General features: G+C 35.7%; 1 protein-coding gene across 1 annotated transcript; it reads right to left on the bottom strand.

Annotated features, from left to right (window-relative positions):
• Positions 1-1,088: 1,088 nt before the first annotated feature.
• Positions 1,089-24,426, bottom strand: LOC113697874 (lysine-specific demethylase JMJ27). Its single transcript, XM_072059385.1, has 13 exons — positions 23,645-24,426; positions 23,428-23,543; positions 22,960-23,059; positions 22,731-22,872; positions 22,094-22,157; positions 21,212-22,010; positions 19,901-20,230; positions 18,310-19,083; positions 16,518-16,590; positions 16,351-16,436; positions 3,778-3,897; positions 3,243-3,298; positions 1,089-1,324 (listed from the first exon to the last, which is right to left on the bottom strand). The coding sequence occupies exons 1-13, from the start codon at positions 24,287-24,289 to the stop codon at positions 1,321-1,323; spliced, it is 3,309 nt and encodes a 1,102-aa protein (XP_071915486.1). The 5' UTR covers positions 24,290-24,426; the 3' UTR covers positions 1,089-1,320.
• Between the last annotated feature and the right edge of the window lie 2,285 nt (positions 24,427-26,711).

Below are 26,711 nucleotides of genomic sequence, written 5' to 3'. Positions count from 1 at the left end.
GATAGAAAATTCATCTCCTTGTCATCTAGTGTAGTGAATAGAGAGGAAGGGAAAGGAACGTTCATTTGATATAGTCGATGCTTATCACTTTAAGCGATGATGCGGATTACAATATGAATGAATGAAAAACATGAGAACACTGTGCAAATAGGACACTATCTGATTTAAGGAAGACAGAATTATTTTATAGATAGACATAAATGATATGGGCAAAGACTCTACCACTACCTATAGACCTACTTCAATTTGTACTACTACAACTAGTAAGGGTTGGTTGTATTAGAAAATTTTAACCCAAGAATACTAGGGGGATTATTCAATCAATGGATTGGTCACATTGGTAAGGGTTAGAAACAAAAAGAGGATTAATTACTATAAAAATTTGACTTGACATCATTTTATTAACTGACCCATTAATAATTTGAGTTGATATGCTTTCATTGGCTATTGAGCAACTTACAGAAGAGTCCATAAGTTGCTCAATTTCCATAAATTGCTCGATGACCATAATAAAATTTGTCTGGTTGGAATCTTTGGACTCCATTTGCTTGGCTAGGTTTGCCACATACAAGACATTAAAAACAAAACTTTTTTTTTGTTTTATTTTCTAGACGAAAAGTGTTGTAGGATATTTCTGAAAAAAATATATATTATTGGACCTATATTGTTACATAAATCTTAAAAACAAGAGATGCAAGTGTAATTTTTTAAACTTGAACGAAGCTCCTTGCAATTGCCGGAAAACTCGAGAGGTTTATGAAATTATCCCATAACTAAAAGCTACTATTCCTAGTCAATTTACAAGATACCCCTAGCAAGATAAGCACGTCAAAGTCATTTTGGTCAGGGACCAAGAAACCAACTTTGATTGCCTCGTGAACTTGAATATACCAAAACTATATGTATATACATATAGTTTCTACATACAAAGTTGTCTGAACAGTGCCTCCAACACGAACAGCTCCAAAATGGAGCTGATGAGTAAAGCATTTTTTACTTCAGATGACACTCCCCCACTATACGCCCACGTGGAATATCTCAGATTGCAATAATTTTATCCCCATTCCATTTGCAGTCAGAAAAACCAGTTCTGAACAAGTTACGCCAATATATCACCCACATAGAATTTGACTAAAGAAATTTAGTCAGAAATCATAATTACCATGATACAATTTCTATCACTAGCATCAGCAATATCAATATCTAGTGTCACAAGTACACAGTAGATTCAAAAGGATATCTTCACAAGCCAACAAAACTGTCGTTCAACTCTGAACGAGCACAACCATGTAGAGATCCACTTCCATGATGGAACTTCCATCAACTGAAAACCCGGAAAAAAATTTATCAGCCAAGGAATCTCCCAGATATCACGGAAACTAGAAACACCACAAACAAAAAGTCCAAATAAAAAAGATAATGCCACCTATAACATTGGAAATAGAATTATTGAAGATTGAATTACCAACCATGAACTAAATAAAATGAGGTTCCAGGCTAAATTTTCATACTATATATCTCAAGAAAAGGTTTCAAATTTGAAAAATATAAGCATACAAAGAAACCCATTCAAGCAAATTAAACGATCTCGCCACCATTTGGGTAACAAAAATACACATGATGTACACAAATGCAGACATTCCAGTTAAAATTATCACAGATATTCTTCCAGGAATTAAAGCTGGTCTTTAATATACCAGTATTCCAGATAGTAGGGAAGCTCAAAGGACACAGTGGGAGAGTGATCCCCAAAAAGACGTAGTAGCCAGAATTGCAATTCACAATAACAGGTGATTGTTCTGTAAAATAGAGCTGGGAACAGCACTCTCGAATTAGAAGAGATTTATCAGAAAGTGAAAAGTTGTTGCAGAAAAGCTATCTAACTATGATTTTGTGGCCAAGACCATAATTTTAACTCTACTAGTGAAATTGAAAAGCCCTGCATGCTGACAACTTAGACAGAATTGGAACTTTGTGAAAACTAAGCAATTCAAAGTTCAACATAATGCTCAATTCCTTTTACATATAATGTTAATGTTTAAGTATCAATTATATCCTGGTCCAATTTCCAAAACAACAAAATCAGTATCCAACTAGACTGGCCATCTGCTCGCCAAGACCCAACCTTTAATAGGCCTGCTTGGTTGGCAATGAATTTTAGGCTAAAGATATACCACGTCAGTATGCTTTGTGCCAAGTTTATCAACAACAAAGCTCTCAAAATAGGCAAAATACATTCAGCTCAAGGCAGGAGTAACCCACCTCAATCACTATCTCAGGTGCTAAGATTTGCTTAAATTCACAATAAGAGGATGCGCAGTTGCACAGAGCTACATAATTTGAAGTACATATGAAAGTGGATTATTAAAACATCATTAATATGCTAAATGTCAGTTCTTTGTTGATCTTCCCTAGCAAGAACTACATTCTCAAATGCTGTACTACTTTTTTACCCTAGCCCACAAATCTCTTGTTTAACCCCATCTCGTGATGTCACTATGATCAGATCCAATCTACAGTAAAAGCATATTTTCCAAACGTAAGTTAGAATTGAAATTCTACTCATTGAAGTGACTTAAAACTATCAAAACAGTTTGGAAGTGCTTCCTATTAGATGCTCAAATTGTTTCATCAAGTTTGAAAACCTTTTGTGCTTTTACATACATTCCATTGCACTCAAAATTCCCAATTCCCATTCTAAGGTGGTACTAATTAGTAGTCATTATTAACTTTTATGAATTTTCATAGCATCTACCAACAACCACATACAGCATAAAGACTACAAAATATCAATCTGGCATCTAATGGTTGATGAGTTTGTACACACCCTGCAACAAAGCAAGTAATGATACAAGCACAGCATGGAATAGAAAAACTTTGCCATGTCATATTCAATCACACCAAATAAGTTGGATTCTTCTTTAAATCAAACACAGAATTACCAGAATAAAAGATGTAGATGAAAAAACATAGTTACAACAGAAAACATGAAAGAGCACAAGGTTAACCGTACCAAAAAACTTTTGTGTACACCTGAAACTTTCAAAGCGATAATCTGAAGTCATCAACAAATTTAACCCATTACGCAAAGTCAATTCACCTGTACAAAAGAATACGACCATTCAGATACGATGTTTACTATTACACCAGAAATGGAAATTAAGTAGCAAGATGCAAAACAATTAGAAAATTATCTTTGTTAAACCATGCATCAAAATTTGCCTGTCTACAAATGGCAATACCTATTCTCCAAATCAATGATGGCTTCCTTCATTGCATAGTATGTCATTTTCTTGACCTGTCCCAAAAGGAATCCATAGGCTGTTAGACACTGTTTTCAACATGCATCACTTCGCGTAAGACAAATATGTTGCTGATTATATATGCCTCCACAACTGAGGATGAAATACCTTAAACCACAACCAGTCAAGCTAATGATTAAGCATATAAACTTAAAAGTACATGAGAGATGTAGCTTTGTCAATTAGAAAAAATTGAATTGTTCGTCTTCACAAATTTCTGAAAAACAAACGCAAGAAAAAGATGCATCCAGCGAAACTGTAAATGTTGATCAAACTAGTAAAAGCTATATAACAAGCATCAGTTCCTTCAAAAAGTCCTTTTAGTAGCCATATCACCAAAATATTAAATTAAGTGCCAATCCTGCTACCACAAAAAGTGTACTTCAGCAAAAATGCATTCAAAAACAAAGGTCACACATTTAGAAAAAACAAAAAAAAAAAGCCAAAATGAATGTGCTAATAATCAGATTCATACCTCCAATTTGTCTTCCTTTGCTCTGTGGTTCTGAGGAAGTACACGGAATTCTTCAGTCATACGGACACACTCACCAACATTTTCAGGTGAGACAAAGTCGAGGGCAACCTTTATGCATGACTGGGAAAATAAAAGCAACCAAAGCATTAGGGAACTGATCGTTCAATGCATAGAGAGCAAAGAAACAACTCCAGCATATGCAAAACAACCTATTATATACAAACAAATACTAGGATGCTGACCCCTTGAACTGATGTAGGATAGGATGAAAAGCATGGCAGATAATTCTTCAATTCAAATTTTACTCAACTAGCACACCAAATTGGTTCAGTTAGAGGTCAACTCATTGGTCAGTAAACCATCTAGATAGAGGGAACAGCATTTCCTATACATTATTTCCTCAAGTATTGTTCTCAGTGCAATTTAGCATAAAAAAGTCAACCATTTTACAGAATAACACAAAAGATAAGAGAAGCATGTAAGAAATATCATGAAAGCAGAGCTTCATTAAAGACAACTTTCATGTCTGCAAAGCCCCTGGTTGAATTCTATTCATTGGTAACAGAAATACAAACAACCGAATACCCCGGCCGTCCAAATGCGATTGAAGCACTTGGCAAAACGTGCTTTGCAAAACAGTGCAATGGTCAATGCATAGTTTAGCCCTTGAGAAGTATGCTGGAATATATCTTATTGGCCCAGCACAGTTGCTTGTTAAGAATGGATGAGCACATGCAGGCTATCCTTAGACAAACCACAGTTGCAGTGCTCACATTCCTAGAACGAATTAACCAAATTTTGCCGCTAAGTGGACAATTAACTTTTTGGTTCCCTATCATTCATTTTCTTTTGAATGTAAATAGAACCAAAGCCTATATAAATGTACGAAAAAAGGAAGCACGAGAGTAGCAACGGGGCAAAGGGACTGAAACTAAAATTTCAAGATATCATTTGAAAAAAAAAAAAAAAGATTTAAAAGTAAAGTATGCAACTCTTTAGTTTGAACTTCACATTAACATGGTGGGGACAAAATGCAGGTGAAACAAAATAATAGCTGCAGCACAGACATTACAAGCTTTAAACCGATAAAAGCTGTGGCCACCAGGTATTCTACTCTATTTTCTTTCTTTACTTTGTTCATATGTTGATGACTTCTACTGACTTCAGTTTTATTTTAAATTTCAAACGCAGCCTATTAACGCCATGTGTGACCTTGTCCATCAGAAACCTCAAAACACCAAAAATGCATGCAAAGTATCAATCTCTGAATTTTAGGTATATCTTATTTCGTTTCTAGTTTTGTTCTATTGTTGCAGTGTACTTAACTGGTGGGGTTTTGCATGGTGTGCTTCTTTTTTTAGTTAGGAGGGTGCTATAACAATTTACATCTTCCTTTCAAGCTGCTACTATAAATTTTAGGGTTGGAAACGTTCATTTTTAAGCAGTCATTACTTTACCACAGTTGACTTTTTTGTTTCCTTTTCCTTGCTGTCCCAACCATATTTACAGAGTTGTAGGCCTCTTCGAAGACTTGTTGGATAATTATTAACAGAAGACATTTTCATTAGTGTCTATCTGAAAAGACTGGCCAGTAGAATGTTCGGAACATTTACTCAAAAAATTTTCCAACACCCGCACACCAACAAAGCCTTATACATTTACAAATCTAACTTCACTGCCTAACCTTATGATATTATCTCCAATATTTTCACGCATCACAGTTTGCCACATCAAGCTCTTTAGGAGATTAGCTTCACAAATTAGTAGAGCCAAGAGGAGCTGAAATTTTGTTTACAAGTCATAAATATGAGGAGGAACTACAATTTTAGTGCAATACAATATCCATTTTTAGGGCTGCAAAACACCAGTATTGCCCTAGATTATCATAAGACCAAATAACCCTTTATGAAGTAGTTGACGCACATGTGTCCCAACTATTTGAGCAGCTTCTGACCTATAACAACAGCAACTTAAGAAATAAAGAATAGTCAACAACCACTGACTTCCCACTCCCAGATGGATGCCAACCAAGGCTTCCCATTCACCTAAAAGTGGAGTTAGACGTGGACCTCCACCTATTAAGTCATTTGCAAGAGTATATACTGGACATAAAATTTCTCTTACTACTCTTGATAAAGTTTAACATAACTTAATTTTGGAAATTTCTAACAAGTATGAATAACCTCAACATGCTCCACAATGATGGTATCAAGAAGAATATTTAATTTTTTTTATTTAAAATGTTGCCATGTGTTGAAGATATGTAATCTGATATTATGAAAAGATTTGATATTGTAAATATTAGGAAAGATTAGATTTGATTGATTATAGTATCATATGATTATAGTATCATGTGATTATAGTATCATATATTAATTAGGTAATAATATGATTATAGTATCATATGATTATAGTATCCACTTGTGTATATATATTTGTATATTGTGTAGTTCAAAGTGATATGAAGAAAAGTATTTTCTCTCTCTTTTTCTTAGTTTACATGGTATCAGAGTTTCAGGCTCTGTTATCAGTTTGTCTTTTGACGTGACCCTATTGAGTCACTTTTAGGTCTTTCTTGTGTGAATTATAATGGCAAATATGAAAGGTAGTAGTAGAGAGATGAAAACAGTAATTTCTGATGTTATTCCTACAACATCAAAAATTACTGAACACAAATTGAGCGGAAAATTTTTTTTGGATTGGAGTAAAACTATTCGGATATATCTGCGCAGCATCGATAGAGATGATCATCTCACTGATGACTTGATGGGGAAGAAAAGAAGGTTTGGCTAAGGGAAGATGCAAAACTATTTTTGCAGATCCGAAACTCTATTGATAATGAGATAGTCAGTTTCATCAATCATTGTGAGTTTGTTAAAGATCTCATGGATTATTTGGCTTTCTTGTATTCTGGTAAGGGTAATTTAAATCATATATATCATGTTTGCAAGGAATTTTACAGTTCGGAAAAACAGCAGAGATCTCTTACAGAATATTTTATGAATTTTAAACGTGTACGAGGAATTGAATTCTCTCCTTCCTTTTAGTACTGATGTAAAAACTCAACAGTCTCAACGGGAACAAATGGCTGTAATGAGTTTTCTTTCAGGATCACCAATTGAGTTTGATGCTGCTCGAACACAAATTCTCTCTAGCCCAGAGAATGTTTCCCTCCATGAAACTTTCACACGAGTGTTGAGAACCGAGGGATCTTTGTCTACTTCCAATGTTACTAGTGCTCTCGCGAGTCAAAGTGGAGCTTGTCATAATGGTAGAAACAGTGGCAAAAATGGGACTGATGGGATTGCTGGTCATGAACAATACAACTCAAATAAGCGAGTCTGTTATCACTGTAAGAAACCAGGCCATACCATGCATACGTGTTGGGACCTTCATGGTAGACCTCAACAGCAGTCCCCGTTTGCAAATTTCGCATCCCAGGAAAATAATTATGTGCCGTCTGACAAATCCATACTCATCTTTGCTGATGAGTTAGCCCGCTTTACTGAGTTCCAAGCCTCACAAAAATCTGCTAACCCATCTTCTAGTACCAATCCTCCTTCTATTGATCACTCAGGTAAACCTATTACATGCCTTGTGTCATCTTCTAACAAATGGGTCATCGATTCCGGTGCAACAGATCATATGACCGGTAATAAAGATATCCTCTTCTCTTTTAATCCTAGCAAAGATCATCCGAATGTTACTTTGGCTGATGGGTCATATGCTTCAGTTGTGGGTTCTGGTATAGCAATTCCTGTGTCATCTATCCCCTTATATTCAGTCTTATGCTTACCTAATTTTTCGTTTAATCTACTCTCAGTCAGTAAAATTACAAAAGCTCTCAAGTGCTGTCTCATTCTTTCTTGAATATTGTGTTTTTCAGGATCTTATGACGGGGAAGATTATTGGTAAAGGACGTGAGTCTGGCGGTCTGTATACACTTGAAACCCCTTCATCAAAAGTGCCGAAACCTGTTGCATGTTCCTCCACCTTGACTCCGCTTGAAATTCACTGTCGTTTGGGTCATCCATCTCTACCCATTTTGAAAAAGTTGTGTCCAAATTTTCAAAATTTATCCCCTTTAGATTATGAGTCATGCCAATTTGCCAAACATTATCGTTTGCCTTACTTGCCTAGAGTCAATAAACGGCTTCATCCCCCTTTGAATTAGTGCACTCTGATATCTGGGGCCCTTGTCCAATAGTATCTAAGTCTGGTTTTAAGTATTTTGCCACCTTTGTTGATGACTATTCTCGTGTTACTTTGTTATATTTAATGAGAAGTCGTTCAAATTTATTTAATATCTTTTGTTCCTTTTGTTCTGAGATAAAAACACAATTCAATGTATCTGTCCGCATTTTGCAAAGTGATAATGCAAAAGAGTACTTTTCTAAACCCTTTAATTCATATATGTCAGAAAATGGAATCCTTCACCAATCTTCATGTCCTAACACACCACCATAAAATGGTGTTGCTGAAAGGAAAAATAGGCACTTATTAGAAATTGCTAGAGCCCTTCTATTTCACATGAAGGTTCCTAAGCAATTTTGGGCAGATGCGGTTTCAACAGCCTATTTTTTAATTAATCGCATGCCATCTTCTGTGCTTGCTGGTGAGATTCCTTATTCAATTTTGTTTTCAACCCAATCTTTATTCCCCATTGAGCAATGCATATTTGGGTGTACTTGTTTTGTTCGTAATACCCGTCCTCAGGTGTCTAAATTAGATCCCAAATCGCTCAAGTGTGTGTTTTTGGGTTATTCACGTCTTCAAAAAGGGTATAGATGTTATTCTCCAAGTCTAAATCGTTATTTAGTCTCTGCTGATGTTACATTTTTTGAGACACATCCATTTTTTCTTGAGTCTAATGTCTACAGTAGTCAGGGGGAGGGAGATGATATTCTAGTCTACACTGTTACAATAACTGTTCCTACAAGACCACCGATCATTCAAGTGTATTCTCGTCGTTCTCAACACATAGACTCGCATCTTCCACCATCTTCTCTGTCTACAGATCCGAATCTTGATCCACCGCTTCCTCAGTCTCTAGATTCCAGTCTTGATTTGCCTATTACTTTAAGAAAAGGTAAAAGACAGTGCACTTACCCAGTTTCATCATTTGCTTCATATGACAATTTGTCTCCCTCCTTGCGTTGTTTTACTACTTCCTTAGATTTAATATCTCTTCCTCAACGCTTATCTGAGGCTTTGGAGCATCCTGGTTGGCGGGCTGCTATGGAGGAAGAAATGATAGCCCTAGATAATAATGGTACCTGGGATTTGGTTCATCTACCAACAGGTAAGAAACCTATTGGTTGTAAATGGGTGTTTGCAATAAAAGTCAATCCTGATGGTTCTATTGCTTGCCTCAAAGCTCGTCTTGTTGCAAAAGGGTATGCTCAGACATATGGGGTGAATTACTCAGACACGTTTTCTCCTGTAGCAAAACTCACCTCTGTTCGATTATTTATTTCCCTTGCTACTACTAATAATTGGCCTTTGTACCAGTTAGATGTTAAGAATGCATTCCTTCATGGGGATTTGCAAGAAGAAGTTTACATGGAGCAACCACTTGGATTTGTTTCTCAGGGGGAGTCTGGTAAGCTTTGTAGACTCCGAAAGTCACTATATGGTTTAAAACAGAGTCCTCGTGCTTGGTTTGGGAGATTCAGTGAGGTGGTTCAAGAGTTTGGCATGAAGAAGTGTAATTCTGATCGTTCTGTCTTTTATCAACAATCTGAAATTGGTATTATCCTATTAGTGGTTTATGTTAATGATATTGTTATTACTGGTAGTAACAATGCAGGTATTACAGCTCTTAAAGATTTTCTTCATTCGTGCTTCCAGACAAAAGATTTGGGTATGTTGAAATACTTTTTAGGCATTGAGGTTACAAGATGTAAACAAGGTATCTTCTTATGCCAAGGGAAGTATGTTCTTGATCTTTTGAAAGCAACAGGAAAGTTAGGTGCTAAGCCATGCAGTGCACCAATGATCCCCAACATGCAACTTACAGCAGATAATGGGGAGTTATTTTCAGATCCTGGAATGTACCGGAGATTAGTGGGGAAGTTGAATTATCTTACTGTGACTCGTCTGGATATTGCATATCCGGTTAGTATTGTGAGTCAATTTATGTCCTCACCAAGAACCACCCATTGGGCAGTTTTAGAGCAAATTTTATGTTATCTTAAAGGAGCTCCAGGACGTGGTATACTATATGGTAATCATGGTCATTCTCATGTTAAATGCTTCTCAGATGCGGATTGGGCAGGTTCTAAAATTGATCGAAGATCTACAATTGGATATTGTGTCTTCGTTGGAGGTAATTTGGTATCGTGGAGAAGTAAGAAACAAAGTGTAGTATCTCGCTCTAGTGCAGAGTCCGAATACCGATCTTTGGCACAATCCACTTGTGAGCTTATATGGATACATCAATTATTGTGTGAGGTGGGAATCAATAATTCACTTCCAATGAAATTATGGTGTGACAATCAAGCTGCCCTTCATATAGCATCAAATCCAGTTTTTCATGAGAGAACAAAGCATATTGAAGCTGATTACCACTTTGTTCGTGAAAAAATTCAGCAAAACTTGATCTCAACCAGTCATGTGAGAACTGGAGAACAGTTAGCGGATATTTTCACTAAACCTCTAAATAGTCCGAGAATTGATTACATTTGTGGCAAGATGGGCATGATTAATATCTATGCTCCATCTGGAGGGGGAGTGTTGAAGATAGGTAATCTGATATTATGGAAAGATTTGACATTGTAAATATTAGGAAAGATTAGATTTGATTGATTATAGTATCATATGATTATAGTATCATGTGATTATAGTATCATATATTAATTAGGTAATAGTATGATTATAGTATCATATGATCATAGTATCCACTTGTGTATATATATTTGTATATTGTGTAGTCCAAAGTGATATGAAGAAAAGTATTTTCTCTCCCTTTTTCTTAGTTTACACCATGTAAGTATTTAAATATTCCTATCGCCTCTTGGACTTCTTTAAAACCATTGGGATAAACTAATGTACTAACAGTCCTTGTACTTGTCACATTGTGAGTGATCCTTGCAACCTATCTATGTCATATTGTGATAAACTTGCTTAGTTACCTACAGAAGATTGCTGTCTATTTCAATTCAAGGGGATTTGCAAAAATCCTCAATAGATTGTATGATCCAGTAGCAAAAAGAAACTCAAAGTTGGATATATGCATCAAGCTCAGAATACATTCATATGCATCACACCAGATTCTCTGGGAGAGTTTTAACAACGTTGAATTGAAGCAAACTGCATCTTCAAACTGAGCATTAAACTTCAAATCAACAAAGTTAGACCTTGTGTCAATCACACGGTAGACATTCTTACTTTCAGCTACTGTAGCAATTTCTGGACTTCTTTCATGCAGTTGTCAATGTCATGCAGCATATTCAAGTCTAATGTCATCATAAATTTGATAAACTCCAAATTGTTAAACTACCACTATTTGTGAAATCATGAATTTCCCCTTGACAACCTACATCACATGTCCCATAAAAACTTCCATTTAAGCTGTCACAACTAGTTGTTTGAGAGTTTGAACTGTCCACAATACTCGTCTAACATGCTTCAGTTCCATCAACTGCATTACAGGAAATAGTCTATTTATAGGGCTGCGAAACACCACCATCACCCTAGATAGTAAAAGACCAAAAGCCCTTAGTGAATTAGTTGTCTACCACTAGAGCTGTTAAATGAACCAAACTGTTCGGTAGCTCAGTTCGTTTTGACACATTCGTGTATGTGAAAAACTCGTTCGAAACCTTAAGCGAACCGAATTCGAATGAATTTTTTTGTTCAATTAATAATCGAGCGAACACGAGCATGTTCGCGAGTTTTAACGAACGTTTGCAAACATGGGCACAATTATCATTTGACAAATTTTAAGGTTAATTTTGTGGCTAGACTTTTATATTTGGAGGGTTTTATTTGTTATTTTTATGTTAATGTTAGTTATATAGTTAATGAATAATGGAATTTAGTCACTTAGTGCTTTAATTGTTTTTTAGAATGATTAATGATTTGTATGGCATATTTAAAACTTAAAGTAATTTGAATTTGAGCATTTCGAACATGTTCGCGAACGGCTCGTTTAACACGAACACGAACTCAAACTCGAACATAAACTTTGCTTAACGAGCCGAACATGAACAAAGGTTTGAAGTTCGAAAATTAACGAACGAACACGAACGTTGTTCGAATTGCTTAACGAACAGAGCTCAAACATGAGACACTCGGTTCGATTCAGCTCGTTTACAGCTATATCTACCACATGCGCCACAACCATTAAAGCAGCTGCAAAACAACTAATGCAACACCTTAAGGAACAACCACCTAAAGGCAATTTCAAAGGCCATGGTCCTGCATTACTATAAAAACTTGGTAAAGACAATTGCAAGTATAGGCTGATGAAATCTTTAGAAAGATGAAGGTGCTTACAATGGTTGGCAGGTGTGCAAACTAAAGAACATAATGAGTGAAGGTCATGAAAGGACCATGTTATACTTTATCCCCAAAAAGGCTGCAGATTGGAGATCAATCATGGGGGCAGTTGAAAGTGGGTTGTCTGTCAGGAAGAAAGAGCATACATAAAGGCTTTGGCTTTAAAGGATTTTGGACAGTGAGCGGTTGTGGAAGTGGCAGACAGTGGAGGAAAGAAAGAAAGTGATCACATAGTCAAGAAAGGAGGGGAAGAAATAGAAAAGGTAATAGGGAACAGAATACTTCATGGGGGCAAGAAAGATCTTGGTAAAATGAAAATGAACAGACAAGCAGGTTAGTTGAGTAAATGAACAAGCCATGATGCATTCATAATCCTAACAACAGTTACAAACTGTTTTTTAGCTATTCTCTTAAAATACATTCTTAGACTATAAGCTATTTTGCTATTTTTAAGGTTATTGATATCTAGTTTCATCTCAGATAGGTGTGTATCCAAATAATCAAATGATCATATTGGAGATAGCAAAGAGAAGACAATAAAGGCCATCCTCATGTTATTAATAGAATATCCTATAAAGATGAAGTATGCAGCCTCCTTAGACAAATTCCCCATCTAGGCGAGAAAGGAGGGGAAGAAATAGAAAAAGTAATAGGGAACAGAATACTTCATGGGAGGAAGAAAGAACTTGGTAGAATGAAAATCATCAGACAAGCAGGTTAATTGAGTAAATGAACAAGCCATGATACACATTCTTAGCCAATAAGCTATTTTGCTATTTTTAGGTTACTGTTATCTAGTTTCATCTCACATAGGTGTGTATCCAAATAATCGAATAATCATATTGGAGATAGCAAAGAGGAGACAATAAAGGCCATCCTCATGTTATTAATAGAATATCCTACAGAGATGAATTATGCTGCAGCCTTCCAAAGACAAATTCCCCATCATTTGATCAATTGATGATTATGAAAATCAAGAGATATCATTCAGCAAATGCTGACAAAGGATTCATTAGTACAAAAAAATCAGGTACTGGATATGTTCATACTGTAATGATACAAAACAACAGTATAATCTTTATAGTAACCATTAACTTCAACGCAGTCAGCTCAAATGAATCTTCATCCCCGGCCAGATAGTATTCATTTATGATCCATACACAAATCGCCTTCTTTTATTCTACAAAGTTCAAAAGCATGTTTTTCTACATCTTACCTTCAGTACCAAAGAATGTGAATCATTATTATAATCTAAAACAAATCATCCTGCAGCTGAGGTTTGCTCAACTCCTACATCTTTTCATGATAACATTGGCAAAAATAAGAGGGCGATGTTGAAAGCTTAACATCCATAAATAAGTGACTATCTCAAGGTATTTCATGCATAGATTCATTGAACTGCTTGTTGGGAGCAACCCTCTCAAGTTAATCTATGAAACTAAATTTACTTGGAGCATCTTTCATCAATTAATATTAATATTTTCACCCTTACCACTATGTAGCCCAACTACAAATTCAAACATGACCCTCTCTTCCCAGCCTAAAAAATATGCCTTGTAGTTTCACTGATAAAACAGAATGAAGATTGCTCAGCACAAGGCAATAACCCACCACAGAATGCACCTACTTCAATCAAGGCATGCAACCCTAATCCCCTCCCCTCCCCCTTCCCCCCCCCCCCCAAAAAAAAAGGAAAATAGACAGAGAGAGGAAAAAAATATTTTGTAGCATAGGTTTGAAATAGTACTAAACAAAATGTTTCAACAACCATATTTTGTGCAGCAATATCATGACTTCAAGCATCAATAGAAGATGTGAAACAAACAATTCCATGTTTTCAACAAGGATGAAACATAATAATATGTATGCACTAGCTTGGACCACTTTTATCGCAATACATAATTAAGTTCATCTAGCATGCAAACTTTACCAAGACAACAGAAATCATGTTCTCATCACTTATCACTTTTAACATGTAAACATGACTAAACAACAAAATCATTTACGGAACCAGCAAAAGGTAGAGCTTTCACAGACACCATGAGTAGTGGTACATTACCTTTATAAATGATTTTCATGGTATACTTATTTTTTACCTGTTATAAGTGAATAAGTGGTGAGAATTTGTTGTCCTGTTTCATGGTAAATTTCACAAACTAGCTTAAACACAGTTTAATATTAAAATTAAAGTTATATCCTCTCCCAATTAAAATGTCTTCTTTAGCTCCACCTTACATGGATAATAAGGCTATAAAAAAAGGTGACATTGAAAAATTCTTCTTCCAAACCGGTTACACTTAAATGGGATACTAAGTTTGAATCTCATATTGGCTAATGACTAATAGTAAAAAGTGAGCTTCTTGATGGGTTCAGATTCTATTAAACAAGTAAAAAATTCCTCTAGCGGGATCATTAACTGCAACATGTGAATCTGTACTCAGAAGGTGAAGTATGCAATGTGCAGATTCATTTGATCAAAAGGACATAAAACCTACAAAGGGGCACATTTATCCAGAGAGTCAAAACTCTCATTTACCTTCTCCCAGGCTCCATGTCAAGACTGCCATTGCCACATGACAAGTCTTGGGAGAAAATCTAAAGGAGAAACTATCTAAGAGTGATGTTTTCATGACAAAACGAAGCTCTACATTGGCATGGTCCTCAGAACATCATACAAAGAGTACCAAATGACTTCCATAACTAAGAAGAAGAAATTCAAGATATTAACTTTTATGCAACGCAAAACAAATAAAACACCAAACAAGTGAACTTTTGGAAACTGATTGATTTATAGTTTGCAATCATCACATACATCCTTAGATAGTACGGTTCCCAAACAATCATGTTAAATCAAAGTTATCATTTTGGTTACCGACCTTATAAATGTCCACACAATTGTTATCTTACAACATTAGCATGAAGGTTATTGTTTCTTATTAGCGCAAAGGTTATCCAACATCAATGCAGGAATCTCAAGTTGTATGGCTTGAATAACAAATAAACCAGAAGAATATCATACACATTAAAACATAATAACATCAGAAGAGAAAGCCCACCCTGTGCTTTATCTATTAGAAATATGGAAGAGAAAGAGAATTCAGCAACTACATGCTAAAGCTGGCTACAGGCTGTGAACTATAAGCCATTTTAGCTGTTTACTTTTAATAGGGAAATGGTAGATATTTAATTCAACTAATCCCCTCTCATGACTACACTTATTTCCAGCAAATGTAGTCCACGGATGAGATTTAGACCAGTAAAGGTCCTTGGGTCCAAAACTTACCTCGTAAACCAATATAAGCACCACAAACCAAATGTCATTTAGATAATAAAGGATCTAGCCTATTTAAGGTACATCAAGAATTTCAATTAATAGCCCAAAAGATCGCAGAGAAGACAGCAGAAAAAAAAAAGAACTGCCATCATGCCTGGCAACTAAAACACTTTACAATGTCACCACGCATCTACAACATGAGAAGACCACAGCACCATCTAAAATACATGCTAAAATGAATAAAAAAAACAGCCTAAAAGATCACAGATGGGAGAAAAAAGAAGACCACCACCTTTAGAAAACAAGTTCAAGTTGTAAGGTATCTTCTCCTCAAAAAACCTCTCTCACCAATGCCAAACCATCCATTCTGTCATTCAAATCTAGCCATAATAAACTGCATCATCTTTACACTTGATCACCAAATACATGTTTCTAAATACAAAAGAATGTAACCTAAAACTCATCTATATATTCAATTAGAATTTACACCATCTCAAACCCATGTCTTGCAGAAATTTGAAGACAACGTATTATTATATACATTTATCAACCGTACCGAAATAATTTTGACTATTACAAGTAGCAACTATACATCGTGTAGTTATAAGAGATGACACATGACGTTTGAATTTGAATCATGATTGATGTACAAGCAAATTGTTTCTTGGTGCACTATAGCATGACAATGGACTTCTTCACCTCAAAGTTAGTTGTTGTTTGAGAAAATGAATAACAAGTTACACAAAGTAAATGCTTTCAGAAAAGGAGATAAGAAAATGCTTAACACAATAACTTACCTTCAAATTTCTGACTTGGTGAGGACAGCCAGCAGGAATGAAAACAGCATCGCCCAGTTTTTGAACAAAAGTCCATGGTTCAATACCTATACAACCACATAGAACCATGTTCAATAACGTGCAGTAAGACTAACCATATGCCGAAAGAACTACAACAAAAACCTAACCATATTCCTCTTTGAGCCTCCTCTTATGTTCCATAGTTAAGTATATACTTTGATCATGTATTGGGTGAACCACCTGACATAAAATGTAAAAGATGTAGACAAATTAGCGGAAGACAAACATTTATCTGAAGAGCACAAAGCTTCCACCGCATTAGAGGAAACAATACAGAAAATTGCAAATAAACAATCATATAAACTTTTATCCAAACATTTCATTCAAGAATTCATTTTACCACACTGGCTTTCAGTCATACCAAGTTTCTATTAGGCTTAATTACATATTGCCCTCTTGTAAAAGAAATTAAACAACAAGAGGTTATGCAATAAGGACAACAACAAGAGGAAAGAGAAATTAAATTGAAAAGTATACATTTATTCTATGTAATTTCTATTTTATTAACAAATCTGGTTATGCATTTGTAACTAAAAAAATTAAATTTTTAGAATACATATTTTCCTTATTTTTTTCTCTTTTTCTTCATCTTCTTTTCTTCTTTATGCTTATTAACAATTCATTTGACAGTTAAACATATACATTTTTTTCTGTAGAATATTTAACTATTATAAATTATTATAATTATAAGAGACTAATAAGTGTATATTTAGTAATAGTATTTTATGTAATATCTTTTTCAGTAACAAGTAATGCATACTAGTGCATCAGCAACATTTTATCTACAGTTAAAGCACAACAAGAAATTGTTAATAAAAAATGGAAACTACTTAATTTACATTTATTAAATACACACTTATTTTGTATAATAGTTCAGAATAGTTAAATATTTTAAACAACAAAATAATGATAAATATGTTTATGCATCAAAAGAAATTGTTCATAAGAAAACAAGTTTATGCTAAACAACAAAAAGAAATTCTTTGGTACATTATTCTCAAAATTTGTATATTATAGTCGATATGGAGGACTAAAAAGAAATTTATACATAATAGGAAAAGATGAAGAAGAGAAAAGAAAAAAGATCATCTAACAATGTGTAATAATGAAGGCAAATTGTCCTGCTGCTAGAGACGTACATTTGACTAGCAGTCATAGGGGGCAATTTGTAGGTTTTTTAAATAAAGTGGGCAATTTGCTGCTTAACCCTAATTACAGGTGGGTAATACTTGATTAAGCCCTTCTATTATCTAATTATCTGTTTAGCTGTTCCAAACCAAGAGAAAAATTCTTGGTTTGCCAATGTGCAGATGCCTAAATCAGTAATCTCATTACTCAAGCAACTTTAACTCAGTCACTTTAATAAAATGCTGTAACTGCTAGCATGGCTACACAATTGCTGATGAAATTTCGTTCGCACTCTCTGACTATACCACAGACATGCAGCCTAATGACCATTATAATGAAAAACCAAAAAAGGAAAAAAAATGCTTAATCAATCATATACTAATTTGAAAATATATCAAACATTCAGAGAAAGGTCCAAACTTCAAAAAAATGAAGCAAAAACCATAACATAAGCTATTTGGCATGAGGTGTATATACAACTATTCTAGTAAAAAGACTGAAATGTTTCCAAGATATTGCATTTTACAAAGACACAAATTGCATCAAATATCTAAATGGGATGAGAGAACAAGTACAGACGATTGTCTTCCTTTTCTAAACAGTGGGGCTAGTTCTATTAGACGACAAACCAGGAGAAAAGATACCATGAACAGTCACAATATGCAAAAGCATCACCCATATGTCAAGTTGAATTGACAACCAAGAAACTGCAAACAACAAAATAAGTTCAAGGTAACATCGAGAAGACAGCATTTGCAAATTAGTAGCTACCTGTTCTAGTGGACGACAATAAACATGTCTGAATTCCTTATAGTGTTTCATGAGATACTGTTCTAATTTAGGCACATCCTGCCTCCTGAATATGTCCCACCAAGCACCACTATCCATGTCCGCAAACCCTTCAACATTGTTTCTTAAGACTTCAACAACGTCTACCCCCTTCCTTTCATCCAATTTTCCATCTATACTTGTTTCATTACATTCAACTCTATTTTGCACATCAACAAATTCAAGCTCAGTATCATGACTTCTCTGAACTTCCAGTGAGATGTAAGATCTTCCATTTTCTTGATCAACATTTTCAGCATCAATCAGATTATTTCTCTCAATGTTTTCAGCTTTATTCTTCTCTCCTTTTTTTCTTCCTCTCTTCCTTTTACCACCTTCCTTCACACCATTGCCACTAGCACTAGTATCAATATGCATAGTCTCATGGTTAACTTCTCCATTATCTCCATTCTTCGTCCCTCCCTTCTCAAACATAGTTTGCGAGCCTCCCCCAACCTGATCAGATACTTTGAGTTCTTTGGTTTCAGAATTCAATTCCAAAACATCAATCCCCACCCTCTGCGGAATCCTCAAACAGTTGCTTACAGAAATTTTCCCTTCAGCCTCATCCTGCATGTCAAATATATGATGAGATGTCTTTCCATATCTGCTTAGCTCTCTTTCATCCTGTGCAGAGTGCTTCTGTTTCAATTTTTCAATTTTCAAAAGCTCTTCAGGTTTTAGGACAACACCTTCAGTATGTGTCAGCACATTCACCTGAAATCAGCAATGAACATTCACAAGGAACAATATAAGTACATAAAGCAATTTAAGAGGAGAACAAGGTAACAAAGATGCAGATGGTCCATGGTACTAGAGTTCCTCTAAATGTCAAACCCCCGCCATTTAAATCCCACTGCTCCAATTTACTCAAAGCACTATTTTCTATCATTTTTCACCATAATCTAGGAGCCTGGGTAATAATCACCAGAACATTTTTCAGAGTCGGGTAATCCAGCACTCTGGAATGCATTATTCTAGCTCCAATTTACTTCTAAGCCAACCAAAGTTAAGACAACTTCTAACAATTGACAGCAATAATATGCAATAAAATGTTATGTGACATTTCCTGATTTCCAAAGTCTTAACACCTTGCCACTCCAAAGGATGTGAGAAAGTAACTTTTATGCTTTACGACCGCCACCTTAAATGTTATTTACCAAGTCCAATGACAAAATTGGAAGTAAACCATGTGTAAATTTTGACAGACTTCTCATTAATCACCATTTTTTCCTCAAACTCAACTTTCAATGTCACAACTACCCTAAACAAGGGCATTTCTAACAAATTTTTTTGGGACATGGTGATGTCTTAAAGTTAATCCCAGAAACTCCAAGTTGCACCATACATCAAATGCTTCTACAAGCAAACAAACAAAAAAAGGTCTGATGGAGATACTATGAGCATTGAGTTGCTATACTATGAGCCTTGAGTTGCAAGTTTATGCAAAACTAAGTCCACACTCCGCACCCTCCAGATAACTAAAGCTAAGGAAGAAAGAAAAATGCCACTAATACAAAATTGTATTCCATACCGCATCAGACATATCACAGTGAAGCTTGGTAACAGAGTCTGCACGTCCAAGTTCCTCAGCATATCCATATGCAATATATGTTTTTGGCCCCATGTCTGGCTTCAAGCAATTCTTTGGAAGCTTGACAGCAAGATTTAAATACCCACCACGTGGATGAGTATAAACCTTAAAAGGCAAGCAATTAATAAACTCAGCATTATGACGAGGTAACCGCTCCTCAAATAAACTAGATGGAGGCCAATCTTTCAACTTTAAAATCTGTGGCCATCCATAACTGTCAAAGTTACCCATGGAATAACCTCGAAAGAACTGGTGTACATTAATATCAACCTGCAAAGTATGCAATAGAAGTACTAAAAATTTAATTAAAAATCCAAATCAAGACACTGTATAACTGCAATATTTAGTCATTTGAACAGAATGCGGATCTTGAGATTCATTCAAGGGTGTTAATAAAGCATACTCAGATAATATCAACAAAATATACTGTTTATAGAATGAGAACTTTCAATTGTGATGGGTTATATGAGCATTATGCTTGAAGGTGGAGACATAAGTAGCATTTCAGACAGAAGGCATCCAGCTTAGTATTCATTTATTTCTGACATAAGATCTGAGGATACAAAATGCTACTGCACCATTGACACACCCAACATAAGATACAAATTAATGACCAAAAGATCTCAAAGTGTAGGAAGAGTGCTCAAAGGCACAGTAAAAGGTCTCCCAAAGTAAAATAGAATTAATCTTCCAGAACTGAATTAAACCTACATGACATTGTCAAATTACTTATTCAATTTAGATCACCACATGCGATCCATTCACTTAATAAGAAACAGCACACTAGGCAATGATTTTATTGGGAAAATATAACCAAGCTGACCCCATAAACGATCCAAACAACTTCCAGCATGTATATCCAAAACAAATGCATAACACATAGTCCATCACCCTAAACTAACCCAATATATTTAACTTACAACCACTGAGCCACATTTTTCTCTGCCCTGCCTTTCAAAAGCTACTGATTTTTAGAAAAGATGAAAGTAGATATTGAACAAAAAGGATATTTCAAATCAGAAAAATGAGCAACATTGTCATAAAAAACCTATACTTAAAGAGCTAGATGCAAGATACAACTTGCAGAAGAAAGGGGTTCCAAATGCAATGAGGCAACACCCACACATGCTGCAATTTTTAATTGGGCTATTATCTGCCAAAACTGGATATAAACATAAATTTCTGAATCAGAAAAGCCAAAAAGCATATGAGATGATGTAAATGTTGTGCAGAAAGGGTAGATAAGCTGACCTCACACCAATCTAAGCAACTTATAGCATTTACATTCAAAAGAATTGGATGATTAACATTTTTAATCTGGCGAAAAGCACGCCACATCACCATTGGTTCCCAGCTCAAACCCAATGTTGTATCAAGAACATTCCTGACAATCGCAGGTTCACCTTTCATCCAATGCCATTGAAAATGCTTCAGATCCTCAGGCTGAAGTTCAACAGCTTTTGGACAGTACAAAAAGTTGTCCTGAGAATCTTCACGAGAAGCTGCTTTACGCAAGTTACCACAGCTAACATTAAGTCCATCTGCAGATTTTGAACACGAACACAACTTCTTAGAAATTTCAGGAGCATCTTCAAGTTTGAATTCTTTTATCATTTTCTCTGCCCTCACAAGCAACTCAGAAATCTCAATCTCTGAAATCAAGCACTTGAGTTCCAAAAATCCCTGACTACAGCCACCCAGTTTGGAGGGAGGGCAGGGAATGCTACCATCTTTACTGGATTTCCATTGGCTAACTATGTCCACATCATCCACAGAAGCGTTCTCAATTTGTGCATCACAAATCATCTCTGTATCAGTTTCAGTTTGGGACCATCTAACACACATTCTGCTCTTAGTTGAACCCTTAGCATGACATGTCTCACCACCATGCAAGTAATCTGGCCCCGGATCAATAAATTCTGCAGTCCTTCCCTTATCACTCCCTTGCAGACAGCCATCCCTAAGCTCTCGACAACAACGAAGACAAAGGTCATAAGAGCAATTGGGGCAGCTTCGGTGGTAGTCAACAATAGAAGTTTTGCAGTTGTTGCTGCAGATAAATGATGAAACATCATTCTCTTGAAAATGCGGAGTATGAATGAGTAAGCAAAAAGATTGTGCTTGAAAGCCTACCAAAAAATTCTCTCACTATCCTCACAGCTTCCTCTCTCTACCTTGATCTCTGACACTGACAAATCTGCAATACAAAAATAAGTACATTAAATCCTCTGACCATTTGTTAATACACAATTTTTCAGGAGGTTCTCAAATGTTAGTCAACTATTCTTTTTCAATTCATTAGACCAAAAATTAGCATAAAGGAACACTAGTAGTTAAAAAGCATAAACATCAAATGGCAACCATACTTGTAAGTCTATCCAGAAAAGTCATTTTACGAAGGAAAACTAAGTAGTAACAAAAGAAAAGGCACTTTAAGGATAGCATCTGGTTAACATGTTCATGAGAGTGTCAAGAGAGAACACCAAGCAAGTCATGGTTCCAGAAAAACGTGAAAGCCCATATCACCAACTTTCAACTGAGAACTTATTCACTTATGTTAATTAAATAAGCATATGTCCTCAAGTAGTCACATATTTAGGACTTGCTTTAATAGATCCAACAACTTTATTATGCGTCTATGTGTCTGCTAAAATAATTATGAGTTGGCCTTCTGTTTCTTGCCATGTCTACTCCCAAAATTAAGATGAAAAGCACATAGACAACAAAATCTCAGAGCTTCTACAAACAAAATGAGAGTACATGAGCGTACATTTGAGCTTTGCCTCTATCTCCTTCTCCATCATCTGTTCCTCATTTAATTGTTTCAGGTATGGCAGAAGCAGTTGTAGGATATACTTTGAGTACTCAACCTTTTCTGCAGCACTGAATTCCAGTTCTAATTTCTCCTTGTCCTACATAAAACAATAGCAATTGAGAACATATGATCAAATACCGAAAAGGACGCTCAAGAAAGTAGGAACATGTGGAAGAAAAATCACTTTTATTGGCATCTCCATGCGTAAACAGGCTTTGCAGTTGCAATTCTTCCGACAAACAGGACATGACTCCACAAAAGCCTCTTGTGGAACACCAGGGTACCTGCATATGAGCCATATATTAAAAATAATGACCAACACTTACAGAAAAGGCAAGATGTACCTATGCTAGTTAAACGACTATTCCTCACAAGAGCACAACTGATTAAGCTTACACTGCAGTCCAGGCCCACCAAAAACTCCTACTGCTATTAAACTTGGTAATGACAAATTTCAACAAGCTTGACAAGTACTGAAAATAAGCAGTACATGTTTAGCTTCAAAGTAAGATATGCAAACTCTCAAAAACAGGTCACCATATCAACAATAGACAAATAGACACTTTCAAGTGTGTCATATCCTGACAGCTAAAGAACCTTAACGAACATGAAAAACATTTTGATTCATTTGTCTGCATCTAGGATTTCATACCAAGATTTTATGCAGGGAGTACAATATCTCTTCGTCTTACACATGGTACAGCGAATAACCTCTTCTTTGTCACTTCTCTGGCACTGATGACACATATTGGACTCAATTAAGATACCCTGCCACATCAAAATTCAAATTTAAAAGCAAAAAAAAAAAAAAAAAAAAAAAAAAAAAAAACCTATGTAATGTCAAGTTTCAGATAATGCAAATATCTTACATTCTCATCCTTGAGCACTCTCTTCGGTTTAGCTTCTTCCCACGTCACCAGTTTCTCTTCCTTCTCTCCCTTTCCTTCTTCTCCAGCTCCTCCTCCTTTGTTTTTGTGCCGCTTTTTTCCTCCCTTTTTCTTCTCAGTTTCCCCCTGCTCCTTTTCCTCTCCCCTCATTAATTCACCACCACTCCCACCATTCTCCTCTCCTCCTTTCTCTACTGCAGCATTAGACGGCCTCCTCCCTTGCCTTCTCTTCTTGCTTTCTCCTTTCACATCTTCCTGATGCCCTTCTGATTCACTACCAACTTCCTTCTTCCCCTTGGGTCGTCTTCTCCACTTTCTTCTGCTCTTTTCCCCTTCCTCCGACTCTTCCTCCTCTATAATCATTCTCACCAACTTTAACCTCGCCTCCACACTCGATTTCCTCTGGCTTGCATAACGCCTTCTTCCATCACAATCCCCCTTTCCTTCCTCCCCCTCATCACTCACTTTTCCTTCTTTATTCTCCCTCCTCTCCTCCTCTGCCCCTTCTTCCTTACCCTTCTCCAAATTCAATTCCTTGTTCCCCAACTCTCCATTCTCCCTAAACTCATTCTTGCCAACATCTTCTTGCCCATTATTCTCCAATAATTTCATATTCTCCTCCTCCATTCCGCTCACCTCCAACTTCTTGCCCTCCTTATTGTCCCCTTCTTCGGCAAAAGCCTTTCCTTCTTCAACCTTGGAACTCCTATTATTGTTGTTGTTTCCCTCCTCACTGAAACTGAAACAGCGTCTTAGTAAGGTGTGTTTGGTGTCATAGAATTGGGGCCCATAGAATTGAAATTGGAGAGAGCCAATTCTAATTCTTTTGTTTTTTTTTTTTTTTTGAAAATTCTAATTCTTTTGTTTGGATACAGCTTTTTGAAAAGAATTAGAATAGAATTCCAATTCTACAAGGGCCCACTTCCATGCTTTGAATTCTTTGGTCACCGTGTTTGGCTAATAGTTTTGACTAAGTTTGTCTTTTACAAATTTTTTAATAACTTTATCTATAATAAGTTTAAAAATTTTCAATGTTTTTAAAATACATATTTCAAAATATCCAAAAACACACTAAAAAATTTCATCTTAAATAAATTTTTTTACAACTTCTATAATAAATTACAGTAAAGTTTTACACAAATATTTAAAAAACTCATTTGCCTAATGGCCCCATTTGCCTAATGAGTTTTTTGGGTGCTTATCTAAAATTTTATTGTAACTTACTCTAGAAGTTGTAGAAAAAAATTTTGAAATGTGCAAATTTTTGGATATTTTGAAGTGCATAATTTAAAAATTTTGAGAAGTTTTTGAGCTTAATATAGCTAAGGCCCTGTCCGACAAATGAATTTTTTGGATGTTTATCTAAAATTTTACTGCAACTCATTATAGAAATTGTAGGAAAATTTTTTGAAATGGGTAAATTTTTGGATATTTTAAAGTGTATAGTTTAAAATTTTTGAGAAATTTTTTGATGTTACTGTAGAGCCTGTCTTGTGGCGACCCCACTTCCCCCTAAGGCGAACCAGAGGGTTGGCGGGCCGTCTACCTAACTCTCGCCAAGACTCACGCAAGAAAACTAGCCTAATCCTTCCGAAGCACACTCTAAACTATTACAATATCGTTTTCCTCCAAATAGGCTGCTAACCAAAAACACATTAACTTCAGAAATAACAGCATTTTAAGATAGTTAATCGTCGATTCTTAAATACCTCACGCGTTTCAGGCCCACGAAGCAAAATCAAATAATTCCAAACAACAGTTTCATACAAGCCAAATGACAAATTTAGGGTCTACACTTTTCCGGCTTCAAGTGGCAACCCTAAACAAAAGCTACATTGTTAAGTACGAATTACAACCATACAAAGTAAAAGTAGAGTTCAAATCTTTCTCAAAATGCCAGGACCTGTCAAGGAAAACAAATAACGTGGGGTGTGCTAAATCTCAGTGGTGCCCCGAAACATGCAATCACATAAATCAAACAGCGAGTAATAATTTCCACAAAATTTAACAATTAGGAAAGCGTATAACAGCATAAGGTAGGATATAGGGGCTCTCAGGAGCCGTTCTTCCAAAGCTTGATCAAAATTGACTGCCGTTGACCCTCCGTCAACGTTTGTACTTACAACACGCAATTCCGTAGAACACCGCTTTCACCAAACTCCATCCACCAATCAACCCCCTACTGGGCCCGCATACCGCAAATAGTAGTTTGGTAATACTCGAGTATACTTTTTTATAGACTAGTCGAGGGATTCACCCAACGACGTTACGTCCAACACTTAGATACCATAGACTGGTCGAGGGATTCACCCAACGACGTTACGTCCAACACTTAGCAAGTGCAAGCAGAATATTCACGAAAACATTTCAAGCAAGTCACCACTCGAAAGGCTAATGTGATAAAGTACACATAGCTCACTTCGATGGATCAGAAACCATTTTCCAAGTTATCACAAATCGAGTCAAGAAAGCATTTTAACCAAATAAGCATAGAACAAACGGGGACACTCACCAAGAGTGAAGCTCAAAAGTCAAGTTGGGAATCGAAATCCGCGTCCTCGTTAAACCCTAGAAAACCAAGTTTTAAAGACTATAAGTTTTCTATACAAGTTCTAGGTTTTCGTGTATCAAAGATTATCTAGCGTATAACTAGTTTACTTTCTCAAAATAAATCGACAATTCCACTTAGAATTAAAACTGGTAGAAGTAGTAAATTATTTCGTATAGTTTCCTAAAAAAAAATACTTTTCTTTCTAACGGAGCGGCTAGAACTAATTTACTTGAAGTAAGGTTTCTTGCCAAACAAGTTTCATACGTCTTTTCCTTTAAAATTATCCGAATCTCATATTTTTGGCAAGTTTCTCTAAAGTAACTGGTCGGGACAATTTTTAAAGAAATCTAAGGTCTAAAACTAGTGTAACTATTTCCTAAAAAATAATAAGGTTAGTTTAAGTCAAAGGAAGATATACTAGTTGGCGAGGTTTTAAGAAAAATCCCGGCACCCGGATTTCAAGCATTACCGTACTATACTAAAATTTATAGTTCAATA

The sequence above is a fragment of the Coffea arabica genome, chromosome 7e (assembly GCF_036785885.1).
Source record: "Coffea arabica cultivar ET-39 chromosome 7e, Coffea Arabica ET-39 HiFi, whole genome shotgun sequence".
Classification (NCBI taxonomy): domain Eukaryota; kingdom Viridiplantae; phylum Streptophyta; class Magnoliopsida; order Gentianales; family Rubiaceae; genus Coffea; species Coffea arabica.
Note: the sequence above shows the minus strand (reverse complement) of the source record. Positions and strands in the feature narration are given on the sequence as shown.

What these genes read in the sequence shown, in the direction of transcription:
- LOC113697874 (XM_072059385.1), bottom strand. Translation starts at nt 24,289, where the DNA reads ATGGAGGAGGAGAATATGAAATTATTGGAGAATAATGGGCAAGAAGAT. An exon ending in GCATGGAGATGCCAATAAAA is followed by an intron (nt 22,873 to 22,959) that starts GTGATTTTTCTT and finishes TGTTTTATGTAG; the next exon opens with GACAAGGAGAAATTAGAACT. An exon ending in GATAGTGAGAGAATTTTTTG is followed by an intron (nt 22,011 to 22,093) that starts GTAGGCTTTCAA and finishes ATTTATCTGCAG; the next exon opens with CAACAACTGCAAAACTTCTA.